Source organism: Nothoprocta perdicaria, unplaced genomic scaffold, assembly GCF_003342845.1.
Source record: "Nothoprocta perdicaria isolate Ctin4 unplaced genomic scaffold, notPer1 scaffold_75, whole genome shotgun sequence".
Taxonomy (NCBI): domain Eukaryota; kingdom Metazoa; phylum Chordata; class Aves; order Tinamiformes; family Tinamidae; genus Nothoprocta; species Nothoprocta perdicaria.
Genome location: NW_020456032.1, coordinates 3,444,109 through 3,466,865, shown reverse-complemented (window position 1 = coordinate 3,466,865; position 22,757 = coordinate 3,444,109). Strand labels below are relative to the sequence as shown.

Genomic DNA, 22,757 nt, shown 5'->3' with positions numbered 1-22,757 from the left:
TATTTGGTCCTCCACTGGGCCACTTCACTGTTGGCCTTGGACAGGGCGCGCTGCAGCTCGCCCTTGGCTTCCTGCTCCTCTTCATATTGCTCCCGCAGCAAGTCACAGTCGTGGCGAGCAGATTGCAAGGCATGAGCCAGGGCGTTCTTGGCCTGGGATACAATGGATTTGAAACAATGAATAGCATGTGAAACTCTATCTACCATAGAGAAAATGRGAGAAAACCTTTTGAATGAAATACAGTCCTTGGCATATATATATTCTGGGAAGCTTATTATCAATTCTTTTGTCAGAGTCTGGAAAGTTACCCAGCAGAGATTATTTGTAAACTCTAAATTACAAATGTACAGCTGGGTATTGATGAGTCCTTTCTAGATGTTGCTCTAAAGTATTAGCCTCTACTATAGAATAGGAGGAGAATCTCTTCCTTAGTTTTTCTTTAATTATCTCATACATTTCCTGTACAGAATTGTCCATCTGAGGAAAGTTCCTGTAAATGTTCTTATTTTATCTCAGTATCCAGGTTAGAAGTGATGTCTTCTCAAATTAAATAATTATATAGGGAAACAGTCTGCCTACACTGGAGTCTCCAAAACTAAAATTAAATGACTGAGATCTTCTAACTCTAGATAAGGTTAAAGAAAAAAAAAATTAAAAAGCATTTTTTTCCCCAAAATCTAGAATCTTGTAGAAAGTACCTTTACTTCTTCCTCTAGATGTCTTTTTAGTTCTTCAATCTGTTGAGTGAATGCCTGTTTGCCTCTGGATAACTGGGATATCAAGGCATCTTTTTCTTCCACCTGACGTGAATATTCACCTAAGAAAATATTGCAGATAGACTATAATATAACCAGTTATATTGAAATAATGTGACCAATTTGAGTAAAAAGCTACTTTTTTTTTCTTGATCATGTTTATTTCACCATTACACACAAAGCAAACAGGAACCTTACCTGCTTCAGTCTGCAGACGAGCTCTTTGAGCATTGAGGTCATTGATCATTCGCAGGTGTTCCTCCTCTTTTGTCTTAATCTCACTCAGCTGGTCTTCTAAAGTGCGGCACATCTTCTCCAGATTTGCCTAGTTGAAAAGAGGAAAGGCTGTCATTAAAATCTAGATAGTTGTTCTTCTGATGAAAAATAATAACACCATGGTATAACACACAACTGTAATCAGATGCTCAGAAAATGTACTGTATACCAGGACTGTAAGCTTACAAAAAGTATGTACCTTGGCTTTGGAGACAGACTCCATGTTACTGGCCAAGTCATCAATCTCCATCCTCAGTTCACTCTTCTCCTTCTCCAGCTTCTGCTTGACACGCTGAAGGTTGTCTATCTGCTCCCCGAGCTCGGCTGTGCTGTCCGCATGCTTCTTGCGCAGGGCGGCAGCGGTGGCTTCATGCTGCAGAGTGGCCTCTTCGAGGTCNACACGCTGAAGGTTGTCTATCTGCTCCCCGAGCTCGGCTGTGCTGTCCGCATGCTTCTTGCGCAGGGCGGCAGCGGTGGCTTCATGCTGCAGAGTGGCCTCTTCGAGGTCRCGCCGCATCTTCTGAAATTCGGCCTCGCGCTTCTTGTTCATATCGATCTGGGCTGCCGTAGCTCCCCCTGCTTCCTCCAGGCGCTCGCTGATCTCCTCGAGCTCYCTGGAGAGGTCAGCCCGATGCTTCTCTGCTTTGGCGCGAGAGGTCCGCTCGGCCTCAATTTCCTCCTCCAGTTCCTCAATTCGCGCCTGTGGAACAGTAGGCACCCTTCACACTCATGCCCTGCTCCAGCTGAACCTCTGTCGGCATGAGAGAAGGGAGGGAACAGAGACTTGCCTGCAACTCCTTGATCTTCTTCTGCAATTGCATGCCCAGGGCTTGTTCATCCTCGATCTTGCTCTGGATCTGGCTGATTTCAAAGTCTTTCCTGTGCACAAAGAAATGTGTATTRGAGCACACATACACACCAGCAGAGTTTAAAAATTGCTCTGGAAGCTCACTCACTTCTTGAGTTTCTCATCCAGCTGCTGCTTATCATTTTCCAAGTCCATTATGCTGTCATGGGACAACTTCAGGTCACCCTCGAGTTTCCTCTTGGCTCTCTCAAGATCCATGCGCAGTTTCTTCTCCTGCTCCAGGGACCCTTCAAGCTAAACACAACAAGGCCATGAATGCTCTTCCTGCCACCTCTACCTCCACAGCTGTGCTATCCTTGTCCTGTGTGCATGTCCTTACATCRTCCACTTGCTGTTCCAGCTTGGTTTTAGCTTTGGTCAGWGTATTGACTTTGTCCTCTTCTGCCTGCAGGTCATCCAGTGTCTGCTGGTGGGCCTCTTGGAGGGCTTTCTTCTCTTTYGTSAGCTTTACAATGGTTTCATCCAGGGCTGCCATCTCTTCAGTGAGGTTTTTCACCTGTGAGAAGGGAACGAGTGTAGATAAAAAGTATATAAAGAAAAATTGTATAGCTCTGAGGTTCTTTTTTGGTATGAGGATGACATCTTATGCATTATACCTTGTTTTCAGTAGCATGTTTTTCCTTCTCAACTTTGGCCAGTGTTAGCTCAAGGTCATCTATATCTTTCTTCAGCTCTGAGCATTCATCCTCCAGTTTCCTCTTCTTGGCTGTCAGCTCAGCATTGATTTCCTCCTCATCCTCTGCTCTTTCTGTCACTTCCTTAACTTTGGCTTCCAGCTGGATTTTGGTTTTGATCAACTGGTCACATCTTTCCTCAGCATCAGCCAAGCTATCTGCTTCCTGGCAGGGACACATAGATTTTTGAGGCTGTAATGTTTTGACGTTTTGTACAGACACGTGTTAAAATGAAGCGTGACATTGGCCATCACTGAAACAACTCAGTAGTATTGAAAGGTTTTTTTATAGGAAGGTGATTCAGCTTTTCAGCTGGAAAAAAAAAAGTAATTGCCAAACTTCTTGGCTCTTCAAATCATGTCTCAGAAGAATCAACTATGTGAATACCTCATTTATTCACTGGTACTACACTGGTACTAATGACCACATCTATTACTTATTTTTACCTGCAAAAAGAGCCTGTAGTATTTTTCCTTCACAGACATTACTTCAGAGCCTCTCATTTATTCTGTACATTGGATATCTGAACTCCTATTAATCAGTGGATAACTAGTCCATACAATGAGTGGACATTATCAACATTATCATTTTCAGATGCTAGATGACTTTGGAGACATATACACAGGACTAACACTTCATTTCATGAGATATTATTTCATGGGATATATTGGRCATCTATGCCGTCGTGGGTTCATAGCTGCGAGAGAACCAGTGAGATACTCCGCATCATAAGAAATATCAGTAGGTTTTTTAAGTAGGAAGCTGAATTAAGATAGAGTGGATTAATCACTGCCCCCACTTTATTTTTTAATAAGTATTTTGTAAGGAAGATTAGGGTTCCTTCTTCYAAAGAAGAAGAATTAGATCTTAATCACTCATTTTCTTCTATTTTTTTTTTTCTAAAATTAAGCTCCTGATACTCACAGCCTGCACTTGTAGCTGCAGGTCATTTTTCTCCTGCATCAAAGCCACCATTTTCTCCTCCAGCTCCTTCCTCTTTGMCTCAGACTTTGCAAGCTCTTCCTTAGTTTTCTCAAATTCTTCTTTCATATTGGCCATCTCCTTCTCTGATTCTGCACTCTTCAACAAGGGCTTGATCTTGAAGAACAGCTTCATCCAAGGCCAGTGCTTGACATTCATGAATGCACGAACATTGTACTGGATGCAGAAGATGGACTCCCTGAGTGTAATTAAAATACATGTTGAATATTTGGAGTTTGAAGAGTGCACATACTTTCCTACAAGTAAGGTTACTTTAACTCAAGATGAGAAATGTCTACCTCCTCTCCACCATTCTCTGGTACTCCACTCTCATGAGGAAGCCCCTGCATCTGGCCTGTGTGCGAGTGATGAGCTGTGCCAGCTTCTCATCTCTCATCTCCTCCAGGAGCCCCAGCAGCCCAGCTTTGAAGAACACCTGGAGAAGGGGAATATTGCAGCACGTCACTGTCAGGTGGCACCAAGCACAGCCACACGGTCCGTGGGTCAAGGAGTGTTTGTACCTTGGTGTGACCAAATTTGTACTGGGTGTGGTCCACATCAATGGAGCCAAGGAGCTTCTCAGAAGCCTTCTTGCTGTCAATGAACTGTCCCTCGGGGATGGCACTTGCATTAAGCACCTTGTACCTGTGGACAAAATCAGAACATTAGGAGTTATTCAGCCACCAGTTAAGCCACTGCTTTTATAGAACACTTCCCTATTTKGGGTAATAAATGAAAGGTTTAATGAAATCTGTAAGGGACTGTCACTCCATCATATGGATGAAACAGAGTTATGTGCAGCACTTGAGTATTGACTAAATCTGATTTGAATTAGTGTCCATTATTATTAGTGTCCATTGAATTAGTGTCTTTATTATTACTGAAATGCTGATATTTCAGAAAGATTACAGAGCATTAATACTACATATTGTAGGGAACAGCATGTTTTAATTGGATGTACAATCTATTCCAGCATAGATAAAATTGATAGGAAGTGGGATCCCTCTTACCTCTGTTTAAAGTCTGCATAGAGGACTCTGCTGGGAAATCCTTTCCTGCAGATTCGGATCCCTTCCAGCACACCGTTACACCGCAGCTGGTGCAGCACCAGTTCATGTTCCATGGCACCTAGCAATTCAGGGCACAGTAAATACCATAATTTCTAGCACAGAGACTGTATCACAGGAAGATCTCTTCTTGAGCTTCTTACCGGGTGTTTTTGTTTCATTTGGGATGATGCAACGGACAAAATGGGGGTGAGTGCTCCGTAGGTTGGTCATCAGCTTGTTTAGGTTCTCCTTAAAGGATCAGTAAGTAATGTGAGTAATTTTTATGTGCACTTCTTGATCCATCAAGTCCATTGCAATGAGTTAATCACTTACAGAATTAGCTAGATTTTAAAACAGGCAGGTAAAGGCACACAAAATGAAACCATCTTTTGCTTGTACATACAATGTATATCAACATTGAACATTGTTATGAAAGATTGAGAAATTATGCTATTGATCGAGTGGGAACTGTAATGTACAGTTCTACATTTTCATGTAAAATAATTAGCTTTCAGCCTTTCAAAACTCCACCTACTAAAGTAAATCTGTTTAAAAATCATTTGTTTTTCTTTTCAAAAGGGATTAGTGCAAGAAGGCCTTCTTGCACTAATCACAGTTTGCATTGAAGACAAAGATAGTCCTTTTTTGCTTTAAAAGAGCTATTTTCTTCATATTAAAAAGAGTTAATGAATGTAGTTACTGTACCCGGAAAAGAGCTGAGACAGTCTGGAAAGAAGAGCCCTTCTTTTTGCCACCCTTTTTGCCACCACCACCCTCTGCAAATGTAAGAATAGTAAAACAATATTAAAATATTGATGTTGCATACAGAAGAACAAACAGCTATAAATGCTTTACGTTTTCTGTTTTCATGCCCSTTCAACACTGAGCCTCACAGAAATAATGGATTTTATAGAGCTGACCTGCTTCTGCTCCACCATAAGAGGCAAAGAGTAAGGCCAATGTCTTCACAGATGATTTCTGGTAAAGCCCAATGACAGTTTCATTCAGGGGGTCCTTGTTCTTCTCAAGCCAGCCAGTGATGTTGTAGTCCACTGTGCCAGCGTAGTGCACCAGGGAGAAGTGGGCCTCAGCCTTGCCTTTGGCAGGCTTGGGCTTCTGGAAGTTGTTGGACTTGCCCAGGTGCTGGTCATAGAGCTTGTTCTTGAAAGAGGTGTCAGTTGCCTTGGGGAACATGCACTCCTCTTCCAGGATGGAGAAGATGCCCATGGGCTGTAAAGGCAATAGACAAGAAGGAAATCCAGATTAGAAATCATTCATCCTTTGGTGTGAAAAAGGCTGCATTCAAGACAGAGAACTGCAAAACAAATTAGAAGATGATATTTCTCCGCATTTCTGGAAAACAAATGAGAAAGAAAGAACTCGCACTTTTTCAGCATTGGTATTTCATTTTATCTTTTATAGATGTCTTTCCTGCTGGGAACATGACAAATTCTTAGCTGACAGAACATGACCTTCCTTTCATAAAAGCTTATTTTGTACACTTGAACTGCATAATTTCACCTAAAGTCCTGAATTTCAAGTCTGATCTCTTGAACCACTTCCATCCTATTGCCATTTTCACATGGGATACACGTGTAAGAGAAAACATATTCTCCTGTGCTTCTTGAGTTAGTCCCTTAGCAGTTATAGAATAACAGATGATGAATTCCTGCACACCTGCTGAACAGAAAGGTTACCTTCTCAATGAGTTCAATGCAGGCAGCCAGGTCCATCCCAAAGTCAATGAATGTCCATTCAATTCCTTCTTTCTTGTACTCTTCTTGCTCCAGCACGAACATGTGGTGATTGAAAAACTGTTGCAGTTTCTCATTGGTGAAGTTGATGCAGAGTTGCTCAAAGCTGTTGAACTGGCAAACAGAAACATAGATGCAAAGTTATCAATGTGCAGCAATAACTGAATGAAAATTTCCTAATAATACTAATTCTTCCTGAATGACAGTTTAAATATAGGGTCTCATCTTTCTCTATGTTCTGTCATTAGGACAGCTCTCACATTTTGAAATGAAGAAAGACTACAAATTCAGTGTAATAATAATATTCGTTTTTTTTTTTTCTTGCAGAAGAAATGTAAGGCAGTCCCAAAACCCTGAATGTAAGTGCAAAATACTAACTCCTCATAAAAATATGTCAATATGTCTCAAAATTTACTTTATTCCTATTCATCATTTTAAGAAACTGCTAGAAAAAATATCTGTTCCTTACATCAAAGATCTCAAAGCCAGCAATGTCCAGCACACCAATGAAGTACTGTCTGGGTTGTTTGGTGTCCAACTGTTGGTTGATGCGAACAACCATCCACAAGAACATCTTCTCATAGACAGCCTTTGCTAGGGCACCCACTGAATTATGAACCTAAAAACAGAGTTTCAATTTATCAGAGCAGAGGCAAATCATAAGCMTCTTAACTCAACAGGTTGCAGGTTATCACGTGTCTCTTACTTGTTGCACAGTCTGACCCTTTGTCACATATTCATTCCCAACCTTGACTCGGGGATAACACAGGGCTTTGAGCAAATCAGCTGAGTTCAGACCCATCAAATAGGCAGCTTTGTCAGCAACTAAGCACAGAGAGAGARAGAGTGAGAGAAGAACTGAATATTGGACAAAGCCTAAAATTTGGTCCTTGAGAGACTCAAGGACCACAAGAGTATTGCATAAAATTATGTCAAACTAAAAAGTCCCTGTTCTTCTTATAATCCAGAGTCTAAGACTATTTCTGAGCCTTTGTTTCTACAATTGTTCTTCAGGTGTCCCATCTTCTGCCCAGTACTTCAGTGTGAGGAGCCCTCACTCAGAAAACTGGAGATATAGTTCTAGCCCCTTTTCAACTGAGAGGAATGATATAGACACCTCACACTCGAGTGACAATGAACATAGAGAGGGTGAATTAGAGCTCAGCGCAATATTACTATTTCACAGTACAGCAAAGATTACAAGATTGGTGTATTCCAATCTAAGTATGCTTAAGCATATTACAGGAAGTGGCATCTTTGGCTCCTGCCTTCTTGACAGTCTGTGCAATAACCTATGCAATAACTACCAGGATAAAAGGCAGATGTTGTTAGGTGAGAGAGGTGTTATAATTGTGATATAGAAATTGATTATTTTAAATAAGATATATAGAACTTAAATCCTGAAATCTGCCTAATACCTACTTTTGATGATACTACCTTCTGGAATATTTGATAAGATAATACCTTCTGTGCCATCTGGCTCTGCCTGCTCCTCTCGTTGTTTCTGCTTGAACTTCAAGTTCCCGTAGTGCATGACAGCCCCTGTCAGCTTGTAGATGGCAGTCTTTTCATCAGCAGTGAAGCCCAGGATGTCAATGGCACTCTGCAATGGGAAGAGTAAAGTCAGTGTAAGAAAAAGAGTAAAGATGGGCATTAGCAGGAACTTTTCTGGTATGTTACTTACATCTGTAGCCATTAACTCCTCCTGGTCATCAATGCTGGGAACAGTGATCTCACCTTGACTCACATAATGATAGTCATAGGGGTTGGTGGTAATGAGGAGCATRTCTGAACATAAGAACAGATGGGAAAGAGGTTTAGTTTTGTCAAGCAAGCAGTAGGATATGTTGYTGCTCAATGATCTTCCTCAGAAAAGGTTAGTGATCCTTCCTACCAATTAGCTCTGGCTTCTTGTTGGACATGATCTGGTAAAATATGTGGTAGCTCCTTTCYGCTTTGAGCTGGAAAGTGACTCTTGACTTTTCCAGCAGATCTGGTAMGGAAGAGAGGAAGAGYTAAGAGTGAAGTGAACAGTGCAYGGAGGTGGAAATAAGCTATCAGGCAAGGAAGCTGTCATACATGTTTCAATGTCAGCYGAAGCCAGTTTCCCTGTGGCTCCAAAGTGGATCCTGATGAATTTGCCCTGCGAAGGGWAAAAGAAGCATTTCAGCCYAGCKGCACTGCGGTGCCATCTCCCTTGGTGGGAATAGCACAAGGTCCATTGTGAGTGTTGCAAGGAGAGGGAGAGATTTTGTCCCAAGCAACAACTTACAAAGCGTGAGGAGTTGTCATTCCTCACGGTCTTGGCATTTCCAAAGGCCTCCAGCAAGGGGTTGGCGCTGATGATTTGATCCTCAAGCGTGCCCTACAACACAATAAGTCTTGTTAGTTTACAGCGTTTAATCCATGGGGCCATTACAGGGCAAGTGCTCAGTCCCTTCTCCCCACATCACCTGCATTTTGCCRGMYTGTTCCTCTTTCTTCTTCTCCCCRCTSGCTGCAATTGTTGCAAAGTACTGGATGACACGCTTGGTGTTCACAGTCTTGCCTGCCCCGGATTCTCCRCTGGGAAGCAAAAGAGAGAAGCAGAGAACGTATGGTSAGGCAGCAGGTCCCCTRGCACAGAGCCACCCTTTGGGAACTGGAGCAGAGAATGTACGTACGTGATCAGGATTGACTGATTCTCGCGATCTGTGATAGAGACAGAAAGGAAGCCATTTTAAAAGCCATTCAATTTAAAAACAGAAAATTTTTATTTTTTATAATACCACTTTTTTATTAAACAAGATTTTATTTTTTATAATACCACTTTTCTATTAAACAAAATTTCTTTTACAGTTTACTATAATAGATGTCTAAAATAAATTGACTTGTTTGAAGTTTTCTTTTCAGTATAATTGATTTAAGGTTACAAAGACTAATATAACCATTAAAGTGTGCACATACTGTCAATCATCCAATCATCTTTTCTGTTATGAATTTTCATTTTAATAATAATCAGGCTTATCTACCTCTTCTGTCCAGAAAATTCTGAATTCAATTTCACGAATACTTGTCTGTTTCACTTGTTAGCACTGATGCTTGCCAACTTAAAATGATCATAGAACCAGTATAGAATCACTGAAATGGCATCAATATACACTTCTTTTTGAAAATATTTTCTGTTTTAAGGAATGTGTCCACCTGTAAGATCCCATTACAATGAATGGAGTCTAAATCACATACAAGATGCTTTCTATGAATTTATTCTGGTCATTATATTTACTTATATCTATTATTAATTTATTACAGTTTATTCTTTATGTTCATTGATAATGATGACAAGCCCTTTACTGGTTATTGTAACAGGAGGTCAGACACAGATCAATCTTGCAAGATTAATCTTGCAGTAATCTCACCCACAATATTTTAGACATGCTACAGTCCATTTCCAGAAAGAACCATACATTTCACTTTAGAGAGAGCTTTTTGCAAAGAGCAATCACTCACCAGTTAACATGAACTGATAGGCGTTGTCAGAGATGGAGAAGATGTGCGGAGGGGCCTCCTGGCGCTTTTTGCCTCGGTAGGCCAACACCACCTCCGGGTTGTACACCGGCAGCCACTTGTAGGGGTTGACAGTGACACAGAAGAGACCCGAGTAGGTCTGCAAGGACAGGACACAGCAAGTTGGCTTCCACCTGCSTTGGGGCAGCGCTTCTTGCTAGCTGCTTGAGAGGAGACCGAGGCCTGTACTTACGTAGATCATCCAGGCTGCATAACGCTCTTTGAGGTTATACAGCACAGCGGGCTCATGGAGGTGRGTCATCATGGCCATGTCCTCGATTTTGTCATACTTGGGAGGGTTCATGGAGAAGACTTGGTCTTCCTTCACGGTCAGAGTCTGCCAAGGAAATGAGAGATCCATGCATGTCAGCTAAGAGCTCGGAGGGAGAAGTAAATGCTGCTCTGAAGCTTGTATTGTACTTACTTCTCCACCTTCAGTCTTGACTGTGACCTTCCCTCCTTCCCTGCTCTGGAYTGTTCCTTTCACAAAGGATTCCTTAGGATGAGCCACAAATACTGATGTCTTGGCATCAAAGGGCTTGTTCTGGGCCTCGATTCTCTCCTTTTCTGACTTGCGGAGGTAGGGAGCTGCCTCCCCAAAGACGGCCATCTCAGAGTCTGAAGAGGCCATGGCTGCACTTCACTGAARGTACATAAACAAACACTCTAATGAGGAAAAAAAAGTTATGTGACACTATCTGTGTCAGTGAGCAAATCCCTCTTCATTTAAAGAATTGCCAGCTAGCCTTTGAAAAGGGCTCTCAAAAGCAGCCACTGAAATTCAAGTTGATTTTAATTTCTATGTACCTAAGTACCCTTGAAAGTAAGACTCAGTATTGTAAAACACTTAGGTCTTGTAAAATAAATCAAATATCTTCCAAATATTGACTACAGTTTGGCATCTTGCCTTGACAAATTCTGACCAGTTTTGATATCTTCACATAAACAAAACTATAGCCAGAGAAAATCATTCTTTCTTCTGGTTGTCAGTTATGACTGATGAATCTTCAATACAATGCTTCCTTGGTAAGGTTGCTACATTCTGTGCTATAAATGAAAAGCAACTTCATTTCTCAGTTCTTCCCTATTTTCAACAACGTACCCTAAGTAGCAYTGGGCAGAAATAAACGAAGATTTATTAAGACATGCAATTTTATAGAAATTCTGACTTTGGCAGTCTCTGCATGTACTCTAGAAATGAATGAGTTGGAATCTTACCTTTTCAGACACCAGAGAATGCCTGTGCCTTGGAAACTGGCCAGCTCTGTAAAATAGTAATGAATTTCATTACTATACTAGCAAAGTATAGATTCAAGATCAAAGATACAGACATGTTTTGAAATTATACTGRAAATATTAATTTACATTGCAAATCCTTCCACCAAAATGACTGCCAGAGACAGGAGAAATGCAATGAGAAACGTGGAATGCATTGCTCCCTTTCTTCACACTCCTTATGCTTACCTTGAAATCTTCTGAGGGACAGGCCAGACTTATCCCTGCGGGATTTTATAGTGTCCCGGCTGCAGATGCTGCAGATGCTTCCCCTTTCTTCAGTCAAAACATTTTGGCAAACCTTCTTTGGCAAAGCATTGTCTGGCAAACCAAGGGCATAATTGTCATTTGATTTGACTGATATAATTAGAACATTTTTATGTCTTACAGACTATGTGAATATATCTCCTATAAATAATTTGTCAAGAGTGCTAAGGAGAGAATGTAGACTACTCAAGGCACTTGGAGAACTTGGATGCAGGAGTTATGGTTCTTATTGCTGGCTTTCACAGTGACTTGCAGCCTGTAGCAGTTTGCTTTGTATGTTTATATCACAAGTCACAGAGTGAGGACGATAACATTTCTATGATGCTTAAGCTCAATCCTTGAGAGCAACATCAAAAATATATCAAAACAGTAAATGTAGTAATTAAGTGGCCCCTTGAAGTGATATTTTCTTAAAAACTGAGAGATAAAATGCATTAAAGTGCAAGTTTCTGTATAGGACAATCTTGATAGCTGAGAGAGTTCAAAATACAGTGAACTTAAAGCCTGAAGTCATGTAGTTAGTCCAAGTAATGGGAGACACTATTTCCAAAAAGTAGCTCTTGAGTGGGTTGTGGACTTTTTAAGTATCAAATTAAAATATATTTTTGTAAATATATTAAAATATATTTAATTCATGAAGTTAATATATCCCATGCAGACTATTAATAAACTGTGGTTAAGACCAATTGAGCTTTCTAGCTTCTTTCAAAAAAAGAACTCTCAAACCTCCAGTTTGGGAATTACCCAAGGTCCAGGTTTRGCTCTCTAGTTCTCATTGAGTTATATACCACAGGAAACACTGTTTTTCCACTGTCCAGGGAAGAGGCCCRATGCTAGGAAGGGAGGGATTGCTGAAAGAGCAATAGAGCCCAGATACAAAACAAACAGCAAAATGGATCCTACTAGCCATCAACCTTTTGYCAATCCTGTTTCCATCTCTACAGGGCTGGACACTGCTGGCATCAGAAGCAAACCACAGCACAGGCAAAAGAGAAGAGATGGAATGAGAGCAGTCCCTGGATACAGACTGCCCAGCACAGCAATGCAACGTGCTCAAGGCATAGGAGAGCTGACATTTGCCCAGTGGGAAAGGGATTCATGCAAGCTGCAAGTAGACCCTACCCCACTTTCTGCCAGCCCATTCCATGCAAATTCCCTGCCCCTGTGTTCTGCAAGCATGGAATGAAGAAAGAAAGATGTTTTTAAGCACGACTTGAGTGTTAGGGCGGAATGCTGCCAAAGACTCGTTTACAGCATCAGTGAGAACCTCACAGTCATCTCTGCTTCTTAAAACTGGAACATCAGCTCTGCAGTCTATCAAATTGGAATGAAGTTTAACGGTCCATAACCTCTATGCCATTGTCATGCTACTGCTTGCAAGCCTCATGCTGAGGCCCTCCAGTCCCACTTGTTCTTTTCCAAGTTGAGCACAATGGAGGAGAAGCAAAGAGTGCCCATGGACAGCAACCTGCATTGCAGAGGAAACCTCTGATGCGGTAAGTCCATCTCTTCTGTTTCTTGTACAAAGCATGAAACTCATGGCTTTCTCACCTTCAGGTAACCCATGAGCCTCCTGTAATGTTCCTCTAAAGATTTTGTGGTTGATTGAACTCTGTTGAGATCTCTTTGCATTCTCTGCTAGTCAGCCCTGTGGAGGCAGTAGAAAGCTCACAGTTGGTACACTTCTGCTTAGGTTGGAAGCGTTCTCTTGTGGTGTAGGTTATTTACCATTCTCTATAGGTTATCAGAGCTCTGATCAGCTTAAACATCCTTCTCTTAAACATACCTCCAGTAGTACATTGCAGAATCCTTCAATAATTCTGAAGATGTTAGCTTAGAGACTAAATAGAATATATTCCCATATTTTCTACATTGTAGCATATGGTCAGAGAAGAAACCATCTTAGTCTTATCAGACACAGTAAGGGTCTCAGATGTTGGAGTAGTGCAAATCATTTGTTTACTGCAGAAATCACTGGGGAGCACTGTGCAGTCTGTGTTGTGAACAAGGTGTCTGTTCTGCAGAGCTTACTAGCCAAAAAATGAATGCATTAAACAGTGCTTCTGTTTTTCAGGTGGGCTGCAGCACAGGAGAAAAGATCTAATTCAAACTTTATCTTCATGTCTCCACAAAGCAGATCCTCAACAAATGAACTGAATTGAAACATAAGCTGGAGGGTAGATCATGTTATGGATATTATAGATACAAAGCTGATTTTCAACCAAGGTTGAAAATCCTAGTTGACAGCATTGACAACCTAAATCCTCAAAACAGGATTGACAAACCCTAGTTGACAACCCTAGTTGACAGCTGGTGGAGCAACCAGGTATTTCTGCACTGACCTCCCAGCAGCAACCTTTCAGCAGGAGGAGCAATTATTCTGGACCAACTGGCAACTTCCTATCCACTGATTTCTTTTAATTCYTTTATTTCTCTGTGCTCTCTTGTAGCTGCTACATTGATAGGAGCTTCCTGTGTTAAGGATATTGAGACATAACCCATAGCTGTTCCCCTGTCACTTCCAAACTGYTTGATGTTAGGTCCAGGATAGCAAACAGCAGCCATTTCTTAACCCCTCCCCTAAGTTAGCAGGCAATACTTGAAGGAGTCTTTCAGGAGAGTTGTTTGAGCATGGTTTGCTTGGCATCACTTTCACAATGAAATAAAGATTTATCTTCTTTAGTCTTCTTATAGTCTAGAAATAAATGTTTTATCTGTGCCTTGATTCTGTATAACAGTGTGAGATGTAGTTCCTAAAAGGACTCTAAAGGGACCACATTTAGGTCTAACACTTTTTTTAATTTTTGGTAAAATACTGTAATTTTTATACATAGCGGAAGAGTACCCTACCAGAATAATTGTCCACCGGCCATTATTCCTCTCCTGAGGTGAGGGTATTAACATACAGCACTCTTAAATAGTAAAAAAAAATAGTTAAAATAGTAAACCATCACCCTAAAAGTGCAGAGTCTGCACTTTTCTCCTGGCTAAATTCTTTCCCAGGAAATACCAAAATGTTCATGTGGTATTTGCACTTAGGAGAGCTGCACTTAACGGCTCTTCTAGTAAGAATGAAGATACAGTAAGGAATATGAAGTTCTCTGGCTTGCTGGACTGGCATGAAAACAAAAAAAACCCAAAATATTGCACCTTGCAAGGACTTTTGTTAGCCATGTTGTCATTATGGCAGAGCGTGCCTGGAGAGATCAGTTTGCTCTGTAGCCCCATGATGGACAGCCTGAGAGAGAATGTCCAGCCTCTGCTGTAGTAGCATTTCTGCTGCTCCCTGTGTAAAATGAGAGCTTGCAAGAATGTTAGCACAAGACAAGCAGAAATGTCAGAACACGGCTCTGAAGCAAAACTTCTTATCCCTACACTTCTGCTAGGATGTAGCTGGACACTTGAACACCGGAGATGGTAAGGACACATTTTCCATATTAAAAGGTTTTTTATCCGTTCAGTGTAGACCTGCTATAGTGCATGCTTTCAGTGTGCCCTGCAGAAGGTGTTTGTCCAAATTTTTCATGTTTTGTCTGGTTAGGAAATGTCATTAAATGAACATTTCTGATAAACTGCTTGAAAGAACAGGGTGAGAGAATTGGTGGAAGTGTAAATGACTTCGCAGGATGAGTTACTGAGGGTCATAACGCATGAGACTTRCACCTGCAAACTAAGAAGCAATGTGGGCCATCCTTTCTCTTGGCAAAGGCAAGCTGAATTTTCTAGGGCTATATTTAATACCTTGTGAAGACAGGCCAGGAAAGAATTGCAAAGGTCTTACTATCACTGTCTCTCTTCCTMTACTCAGAACTTATTTTCTCAGATTTTTAATACAGTTGTGATTTACCATCACTGCAAGAAAAGGAAGGTGAATGCATCTGTCCTAGAGGTAATTTGATTGATACACTTGCATTGTGTTGATGAATTTTTCTTCCTGTGATGGTACTGAGTAGCTTCCCACAGAGAAACATTCTTGGAGGTCCACAGAATAAGTTAACTGAACATGAGATGCACATAAAATCCATAATCTGGAATCAGAGGATGGTCAGCTTTCAAATGTGCAGCACAGGTGCACCATTACTCAGAGGTCTCCTGTCTCCACAGCTAACATCAGTAGAAGAGGTCTGGTCAGTAGATGCTGGCTCAGGGGACGACCTTCTGAATGCCCTTTCCATCACTCATTAAAGCAGCTGAAGGGCTCTTGCTACAGAGCTGGTGAGTAGGGTGGGTAGCCTTGGAGTCCTCCAGCTGAAAAGATAATGGAAGCTCTATGTGTCAGGAATCAGAGGAGTAAGGAAGGGGAAGGAAAGGAAAGTAAGGAAGGAGCATGATACTAGCCCCTGCAGGCAATTGGGTCCTACAGAGAATGAAGTTATGCAGCAGGACCTTAAATGAACTGTCCTTCCCTGTTTGCATGCTGCAAATATGTATCGTCTTTGCACTCTATCCAAAATTTGATATGTCCTTTTCCTAAGAAGTTGTACACCTGACCAAGAACAAAATACCTGCAAAGAGCATCTCCCAGATGCTGGAGTAAACTATGTTGGAGTCTATAGCACATAGTTATACATCAGCAGGATATTTTTCTATTAATACTTTCCTAGCTCATTTTTTTTTCCCAAACACGAAGTCTCCTTTCACTCCAGATTCTTCTGCTGCCTCCTATGTAGCGTTAGTCTAAATGTTCCCTTAATTCCTCTCATTAATAAGTCCAGTCAAACCTGGACTTTTGATATATGGTTTGAAAGATCATTGAGAACTCTGCTGTTGACTTCAGTTTCCTCAAATTCTTTGACAAGAACTGGAATGATGCTTATTTGCTCAGGTGGGAGCATAGTTCCCTAGACCCACAGGTCACAGATTTGAGATCCTCTTTAATTGTTGTAGCAGAAGGACAGTATCTGTTTTAATTTTTCACTCGGAGATAGTTCTTTATGGCCATTTTGGAACAATGTGTTCCCCATCAACAGTTATCTTTGCATCAGCGCTTGCCAGCTGAAAGGCAACCCAACTCCACAAATAGTACATCTGCGCAAAAGGGCTATCGTTCTCATTCTCCAGCTATGGTAGTAAACAACCAAGGGGAAGGAATCTTCGATTTCCAGTCTTTGGTACATTATTGGAATTACGGTAATTAAGGGATCGCCCACTAAATGGTACTGTTAGCTAAGCAGAAAACATAGCTTAAAGCTGTGAATTATTTCCAGGTATTCCATCGTATATGTTGTATCTTATTTAGACTAGCACATTCAAATATATAATTCATATTACACTACTACATAGATGTATTTTTTTTACAAATTAAAGAATTACAAAAAGAAATCTCATTATACTCCCATAAAAACAACAAGAATTCACATTTTAAAAGTAAAAAGAAGATGATTTTTTGACAATTTTGAAAATTGTTTTTATATATCTTAGAATATATTTCCCAAAATAACCTTGTTCGTTAGGTAAAAAACTAAATAGAAGCCTGAAAGAGGAACTTTCTTCCAACTGGAAAGAGAAGATTCAAGCCATTTATTTTTTCAGGTTTTATCACTTCTATGCAATTGTGCTGGGTATTATCAGGCAAAGTRGGACATATATGCCCTTTCCAGGCAGGATTAATGACTGACTATGAAATATGAGCATAAAAATAGATATGGACATCATCCCAGGTTCAGTTGCAAGAAAGCTGATGAAGTACCTGTTATTCTTCTATAAAAGTGCATATCATACCATCCATATCTAGATGATCCTTGACAGATACTTGTCTCRAGCAGATCCTGGAAAGCATTCATTAAAGGAGATAGGTAAAAGGTTACAAGTATTCCCAGCCCAGCATACACAGTTTTTAAAATTCTAATATTTTCCCAGCCTTTATTTCCCTTTCCCAAAAGGGCTTTGTTGCTCTTCCTTCAATTTTCTGCCCCAAACCTAAGAACATGTCTCAAATTTTCCAAAGCTCCTYTTAATAGCCCCTCACATAAACTCCCAGGATTGAGGAGTACCTTCCCAAAGTATTCCGTGTAATGGTCTCCTCAGGGACTGGAGCAGCTGCTCGTCGTTATGGAGTGAAAAGGGCCCCTCTTGTGGCAGTGATATTGTGTGAGTCCTTGTTGCTTTATGTTTTCTATTTTATGAGTCAACAAAACAGGATACCTGAGTGCATTTTTTATTGGTGTTTGTGGATTTTATCCCAGATCCTCCTGCTCTGGAAAAAATAGGTTCCTTATAGGCTCCTGTTAGGGCAGGTGTTACAATCTCAGTAGCTATATGGTGAAGGAAGCACAGCATTCGGAGCCAGGGGCACACAGATGCAGCCTTGGAGAGGGGGCCTGCAAAGCCAAGGGCAGAATTCGCAATCCACCTAAATGAGGCAAGTGTCTGTTCTTCCTGGRCTTGCAATATCCTCAACTTGTACAGTCACAGCCAGCTCACTACACAACAGTGGTAGAGAAAGCCGTAAAGCAAAGCCCTGCATCATTCCACGCTTTCATACATACAGCAGTTGTACTTCAAGGGGGCATCTAATTCACCTTGTCAGACCACACCCTTGACCCTTAAAAACTGTTTCTTGTAGGTGCCAGGTCCTCAGTACCTAGTGCTCTGCCCCCAGACCACTTGGTAAGGAAGAGAGAGCCTTTGTTTTGGGTAGCAGCTAATGACCGGCCTTGCTTCTGTTAGCAGCTCTGTCTCACAGAAAGCTGGGCCTGTTCKTAGGCCCCAGAGGGCCAGGGAAGCAGATTGCGCACACCATTGCGCAGCCTCCTCTGACTTCTCCCTGCAAGATGAAGCCTGTGGACAGGAGAAGTGGAAGGGGACGAGGGGCAGAATTTCTTCTTTCACCTCCTTGCATCCTTGCTCTCTTTGTGTGTGTGAACAAGAGATCTAGATCAGATTTGCTTGGTTTCATGGTCCTACAAGCCCTGATATTTTCATATACTGTTAATTGCTAAGACTGTTGTGATGATCTGTGTGTTTGAATCAGGGAGCCAGCTGAAAAGCAGATTCTGGGAATTACTCCTCTACATTTCACCCTGAAAAAGGCCCAGGGCCTCTGCCAGGACCTGCACTTAAGTCTATCCATCCAGAGCTCACATCCTGCCAAGCATCTAGGAGGCTGCCCTTTCTCAGCAGAGAGCACGATGTGCTGTGACCAGTGGAGACTTCTGTTACTTCAGGGACTTTTCTCTCAATATCGAATGACTGTCTAACTTCCAGTCTTTCTTTGACTCACTCCACTTGTCTCTGTGCTGTTCCAGTGAACGTATAGTGTTAGGTGAACCATTTGGCTGACTCTGGTGATAACACCAGGGCCAGGAATGCTGAGCGGGTTTAAAAGAATCCACTTTTAAGCAAGACCTAGTTGCAGATCTCCAGGAGTCAGGCTGCCCAGAGGGGACACCTGTGTGGCTCCCTGCTGCCACCTCCTGGCAATTGGTGCCCTGAGCCATAGAGAGTGACAGAGGGAGCCTGGCCCAGCTCCCTGGCCGACAGGAGAGCTTGGGAGCCCAGAGTGCTCCCCTGAGGAAGAAGCTGATGATCCTGGGTCTGCAGAGTAACAGTGAGAGTAACAGTGCAAGTGGCAACGGGGTGGCCACATCCACCGCTGCCAACTGATGTCTGCAGGCTTTGGTTCTTCTCTGCCTGATAGTCCATATTACCAAGCAGCAATACCTTGTGTCCTGAGCTATAGGAATTGCTACTGGAGCCAGGCTGCAGGTTGAGCAGGATTAAGCACCATGTGGTAGCCACTGTCTGGGCCAGAGATGGTCATGTCGCTCTCAAAGCTCCCCTGGCCCAAAAGGGATCTCTGGTATAAACCCCTATTTCCTTCCTCCAGTGAGTGCTGGGAAGACACTGCCTGAGCACAGGGACAGGGCTTTCTGCAGCACTGCTGCCTCTCCTGACAAGCTGGGCTGGAGGAAGCTTAGAACAGCCCCTCACTTCTGTCGTGCTTCTCAGGCAGAATGGGTGGGATGCATGAGGTGAGCGACGTAAAATGATATAAGTTCAGAGCCAGCCATAAGAGCTCTCTTTCCCTTACTGGTGTCCAAGAGAAGTGACGCAGCCTCTCACTCCAAACTAATCCCCAGCTGACCACTTGAAGTACCTGAGCAGCTGCTGTGATCCTAATGACCATGCCACATGCCAGGAGAGCAGGGTGCTGGGTTTTCATACCATCATTCCAGTGACTCCAGAGGGATTATTCATGATTTGTGTTCTTGCAAGTGAGAGTACACTCAGGCCTGCTGCTGAATTTTAACATTTTGCAGGAAAAAGGAGCTGTGCCTGAGCAAATCTTTCTGAGATAAGAATAGCAACTGCCATCTTAGGGCACAACACAGTTGTCCCACTCCAACAGGACAACACGTTGCAGTGGGATATAGATGGCAACCTACCCTCTGAGGAATGTCTTTAAGAGCTATTAGTGGAAGCGTATCAACTACAGCAAGAGGCATGTCCCGGCTCAGAAGTCTTGCAAGAGGCAGCTATTTTTGACTATGACTCTGAGGATGAAGGGAGACGAGTGATTGAGAGACCCTCCTGGCAGGGGCAGCCTCCGGCCTCTTTGGGCAGCCCCCGCTGCCTTGTCGCCCCTTCTGGGGACAGATTCTTTACTTGTGAAGTCCCCATCAATTGGATGTTGTACCCCTAGGTGCCAGGAGGGGCTTATTCCTCCCAAGCGTGGGCTCCAGGAAGCTGTTGGGTGACTTGCTGGGATCTCACTGCCCAGGATTTCTCAGTTTGCTGGGGACACTAGTCCAGGTTACAATCCCACAAACCTAGTCCAGCTGCACTTACAGCGAGTCCTCCCTGAGGGTATGCACTTGTCCCTGATCTTAGGAGATGCTCCTGCCTATTTTATTTTCTGCTTCTACTTTTCAAGCTTGAGAGATACTAGATGTGTGTGACTTAGCACCAGCAAAACACACAAGAGACTAGAAGACAAAACAATTGACTGTGCTAGAGGACTAGGCCAGCATTTCTGTGAAGTGCTCGGAGGCTTCTTAAAAGTTCTTGAGGTGGAAACCTGAGGTCTTCTTCTAAAGAAATGTCTCCAATTGCTCTCTTCAAGGTCACAGTGACAAAGCATCTTGAGTTTCTACTTGCCCATTCTCACCACTGACCATGGAAGCAGGCTGTAATTGGAGAGGCAGCACTTGCAAGCCAGGTAAGCTGAGATCCCTTGGGATAACTTGTCTTAAGCATAGGTCCTCGGAGCAGTTGGTCACAACTCCCCAGTAATGTACATGCCCTTTGGAAGCAAAGCCCATACCCTTACCAGGGCCTCTGCACACTTGGGCGAAGTCCTCAAGTTCTAGGTTGTCATAAGTGTCCAACATCAGAAGGTGTTCTGGCCTGTGCTCCTGAATGTGCTTCTTGCTTCCCTATAGTAGCAGCTGCTCTCCACTCCTCAGTTGCTGCTCACATGTTTTTGGTTCACTCTGCAAGAGAGTAAACTCCCCAATAGCCCCTTCATTCTGGAGCCAGATTGCCAGAGCACACTTCAGAGAGGGGGAGTCCTGCAAGGGCAGATGCAGTTGTGCAAAAATTTACTTAGGAATTCTCATGTACTTCTGTTCTGTGTCTGGTTCAGCCCACTGTCAGCCTTGCAGGGATTTCTGAGAAAATGCTCCAAGGTTCTCAGGTCCTCCTGAAAAAAAGAAGAACAGAGGTTACTTGGAAGTGCAGACCCATGGGTGCTGTGAAAATATCAAGTGAGACATGTCTGTGTGAATGTCTTTTTTCACCGTACCTTGACACTGCCTGTGTGTCTGTTACACAAATTAGGGAGAAGCAGGTCAGAATGCCTCAACCTGGACAGCTGAAATGAGAGCTTGCAACCATAGAGTCCATTGTGCCTCCTCTGCTCTAGGGTCCAAATGAAGGAAAAAGTATCTGCTAGCTTCTCCTTGTGCCCAGCAAAGCTGTCATGTCAGCTTAGCCTGTACATAGGCCAAAAGGCAGGTACAGGTATCAGAAATGGAGGTATATACCCCTTCGATTTTCCTTTCCTCTTGCCTAAGCAAAGCCACAAGAAGGCTGGTAAGAGGTGCACCTCTTATGAGGCAGGTCCATGAGGTGATGTGTTGAGGAGATATGCTGAGGAGATATGCTGGTGCTACACAGTGTATGGGAAACAGACCAGGGAGGGGAGTCCTTCCAGCTTTCCATGTAGCAATGCTGTAGCTGATAGTCAGAGGTAAGGTTAACCATTCACCAATATGCAGAGCCTAATGAGGGAGCCAAGAAGGAAGAAAAGAAGCCACTGCTCAGGGTGTATATGCCAAGCAATCTAAGGTCTTTATTGTCTAAGCATTGAGGCAGTTACAAAGACTTGTTACAGAAGAGAGTGACGGAGAGGTTCACATTTTGTGCACCATCCACGTCACTTTGCAGCCTGCTGACATCTTCACTCTTCCTCTTCTATCTTCCTATGAAACTCACGGCTCTTGGCTCGGAGCTTGTTGACCTGTGACTCTGCAATGTCAGCCCGCTCCTCAGCTTCCTCCAGCTCGTGCTGGATCTTGCGGAATTTGGAGAGGTTGACATTGGACAGCTCCTCCTGTAGGGGAAGAGGAGATGGTGGTGAAGAGCCCAGGGCAGGGCTTACCGGTGCTCCTGCGACTGGGACCGGAGGGGCTGAGGCCGTTCCCTGGGGAGAAAGGGACCCACCACTGCTTTCCCATAAACCTTACGTGGAGCTCCTCACCCTCCCTTCATTTAGAAAATCTCTAGACTGAGCAAAAGAGGCTTAGTCCGGCAAAGGAAAAAGATACTACACGGGACAGGGGTTTGACTGAAAACAAGACGTGTTAGCTTGGCTGTTAAAGTAGTTCTCTGGTAATTCCCTTGGTCCTTTTAAGCTGTGACACAAGCTGAGAATTTTTAAGAGATGGTGAATCTGTGAAATCTCAGCCATCATCCCCTCAGAACTCTTGAGAACACAGAGGTATCCTTCCTAGAGATACCTATGTGAAATTTAAGACTTTTTTGATGAAATTCAAGAGAGCCTCCTCTTTTTTGCAATTGCAACATTGCAATTGTTGGATTCTTAACTAAGAACTCTTTCTCACTTCGCAGAGCAATACTTACAGCCTCCTCAGACTGTCTCTTGTAGGATTTCACCTTCATCTGCAACTTGTCCACCAGGTCCTGGAGCCGCAGAATGTTCTTCCGGTCTTCCTCAGACTACAGGAATGGGTGAGCAGGAAAGAGAGGGAATTGTTTTCCAAACACCAGAAATAACATTTCCCCATGGAAATCACATTAAAATGTTTTGGCTGCTTGGGAGACAGCAGTGTCAGCACAGAGAGGCCTCC

The 22,757-nt window shown here is 42.8% G+C and overlaps 2 protein-coding genes across 2 annotated transcripts in view; both read right to left on the bottom strand.

Annotated features, from left to right (window-relative positions):
* LOC112957677 (myosin heavy chain, skeletal muscle, adult-like) overlaps positions 1-10,534 on the bottom strand; it is a 14,097-nt gene extending 3,563 nt beyond the window's left edge. The window contains exons 1-29 of the mRNA XM_026051406.1: positions 10,328-10,534; positions 10,097-10,240; positions 9,847-10,003; positions 9,021-9,048; positions 8,811-8,922; positions 8,630-8,722; positions 8,437-8,500; positions 8,252-8,350; positions 8,042-8,145; positions 7,822-7,960; positions 7,064-7,182; positions 6,827-6,976; positions 6,301-6,471; positions 5,524-5,833; positions 5,309-5,379; positions 4,765-4,852; positions 4,565-4,682; positions 4,076-4,199; positions 3,854-3,990; positions 3,498-3,753; positions 2,496-2,738; positions 2,219-2,395; positions 1,988-2,133; positions 1,820-1,910; positions 1,528-1,731; positions 1,231-1,416; positions 954-1,080; positions 699-817; positions 8-152 (exon numbers count right to left, since the gene is read on the bottom strand). Coding sequence (XP_025907191.1) covers positions 8-152; positions 699-817; positions 954-1,080; positions 1,231-1,416; positions 1,528-1,731; positions 1,820-1,910; positions 1,988-2,133; positions 2,219-2,395; positions 2,496-2,738; positions 3,498-3,753; positions 3,854-3,990; positions 4,076-4,199; positions 4,565-4,682; positions 4,765-4,852; positions 5,309-5,379; positions 5,524-5,833; positions 6,301-6,471; positions 6,827-6,976; positions 7,064-7,182; positions 7,822-7,960; positions 8,042-8,145; positions 8,252-8,350; positions 8,437-8,500; positions 8,630-8,722; positions 8,811-8,922; positions 9,021-9,048; positions 9,847-10,003; positions 10,097-10,240; positions 10,328-10,534 — 4,129 coding nt within the window. The remainder of the gene's footprint in view (positions 1-7; positions 153-698; positions 818-953; positions 1,081-1,230; positions 1,417-1,527; positions 1,732-1,819; positions 1,911-1,987; positions 2,134-2,218; positions 2,396-2,495; positions 2,739-3,497; positions 3,754-3,853; positions 3,991-4,075; positions 4,200-4,564; positions 4,683-4,764; positions 4,853-5,308; positions 5,380-5,523; positions 5,834-6,300; positions 6,472-6,826; positions 6,977-7,063; positions 7,183-7,821; positions 7,961-8,041; positions 8,146-8,251; positions 8,351-8,436; positions 8,501-8,629; positions 8,723-8,810; positions 8,923-9,020; positions 9,049-9,846; positions 10,004-10,096; positions 10,241-10,327) is intronic.
* An 11,313-nt stretch (positions 10,535-21,847) lies between these two features.
* Positions 21,848-22,757, bottom strand: part of LOC112957656 (myosin heavy chain, skeletal muscle, adult-like) — a 16,006-nt gene continuing 15,096 nt past the window's right edge. Inside the window, exons 34-35 of the mRNA XM_026051383.1 lie at positions 22,531-22,590; positions 21,848-22,000 (exon numbers count right to left, since the gene is read on the bottom strand). Coding sequence (XP_025907168.1) covers positions 21,848-22,000; positions 22,531-22,590 — 213 coding nt within the window. The remainder of the gene's footprint in view (positions 22,001-22,530; positions 22,591-22,757) is intronic.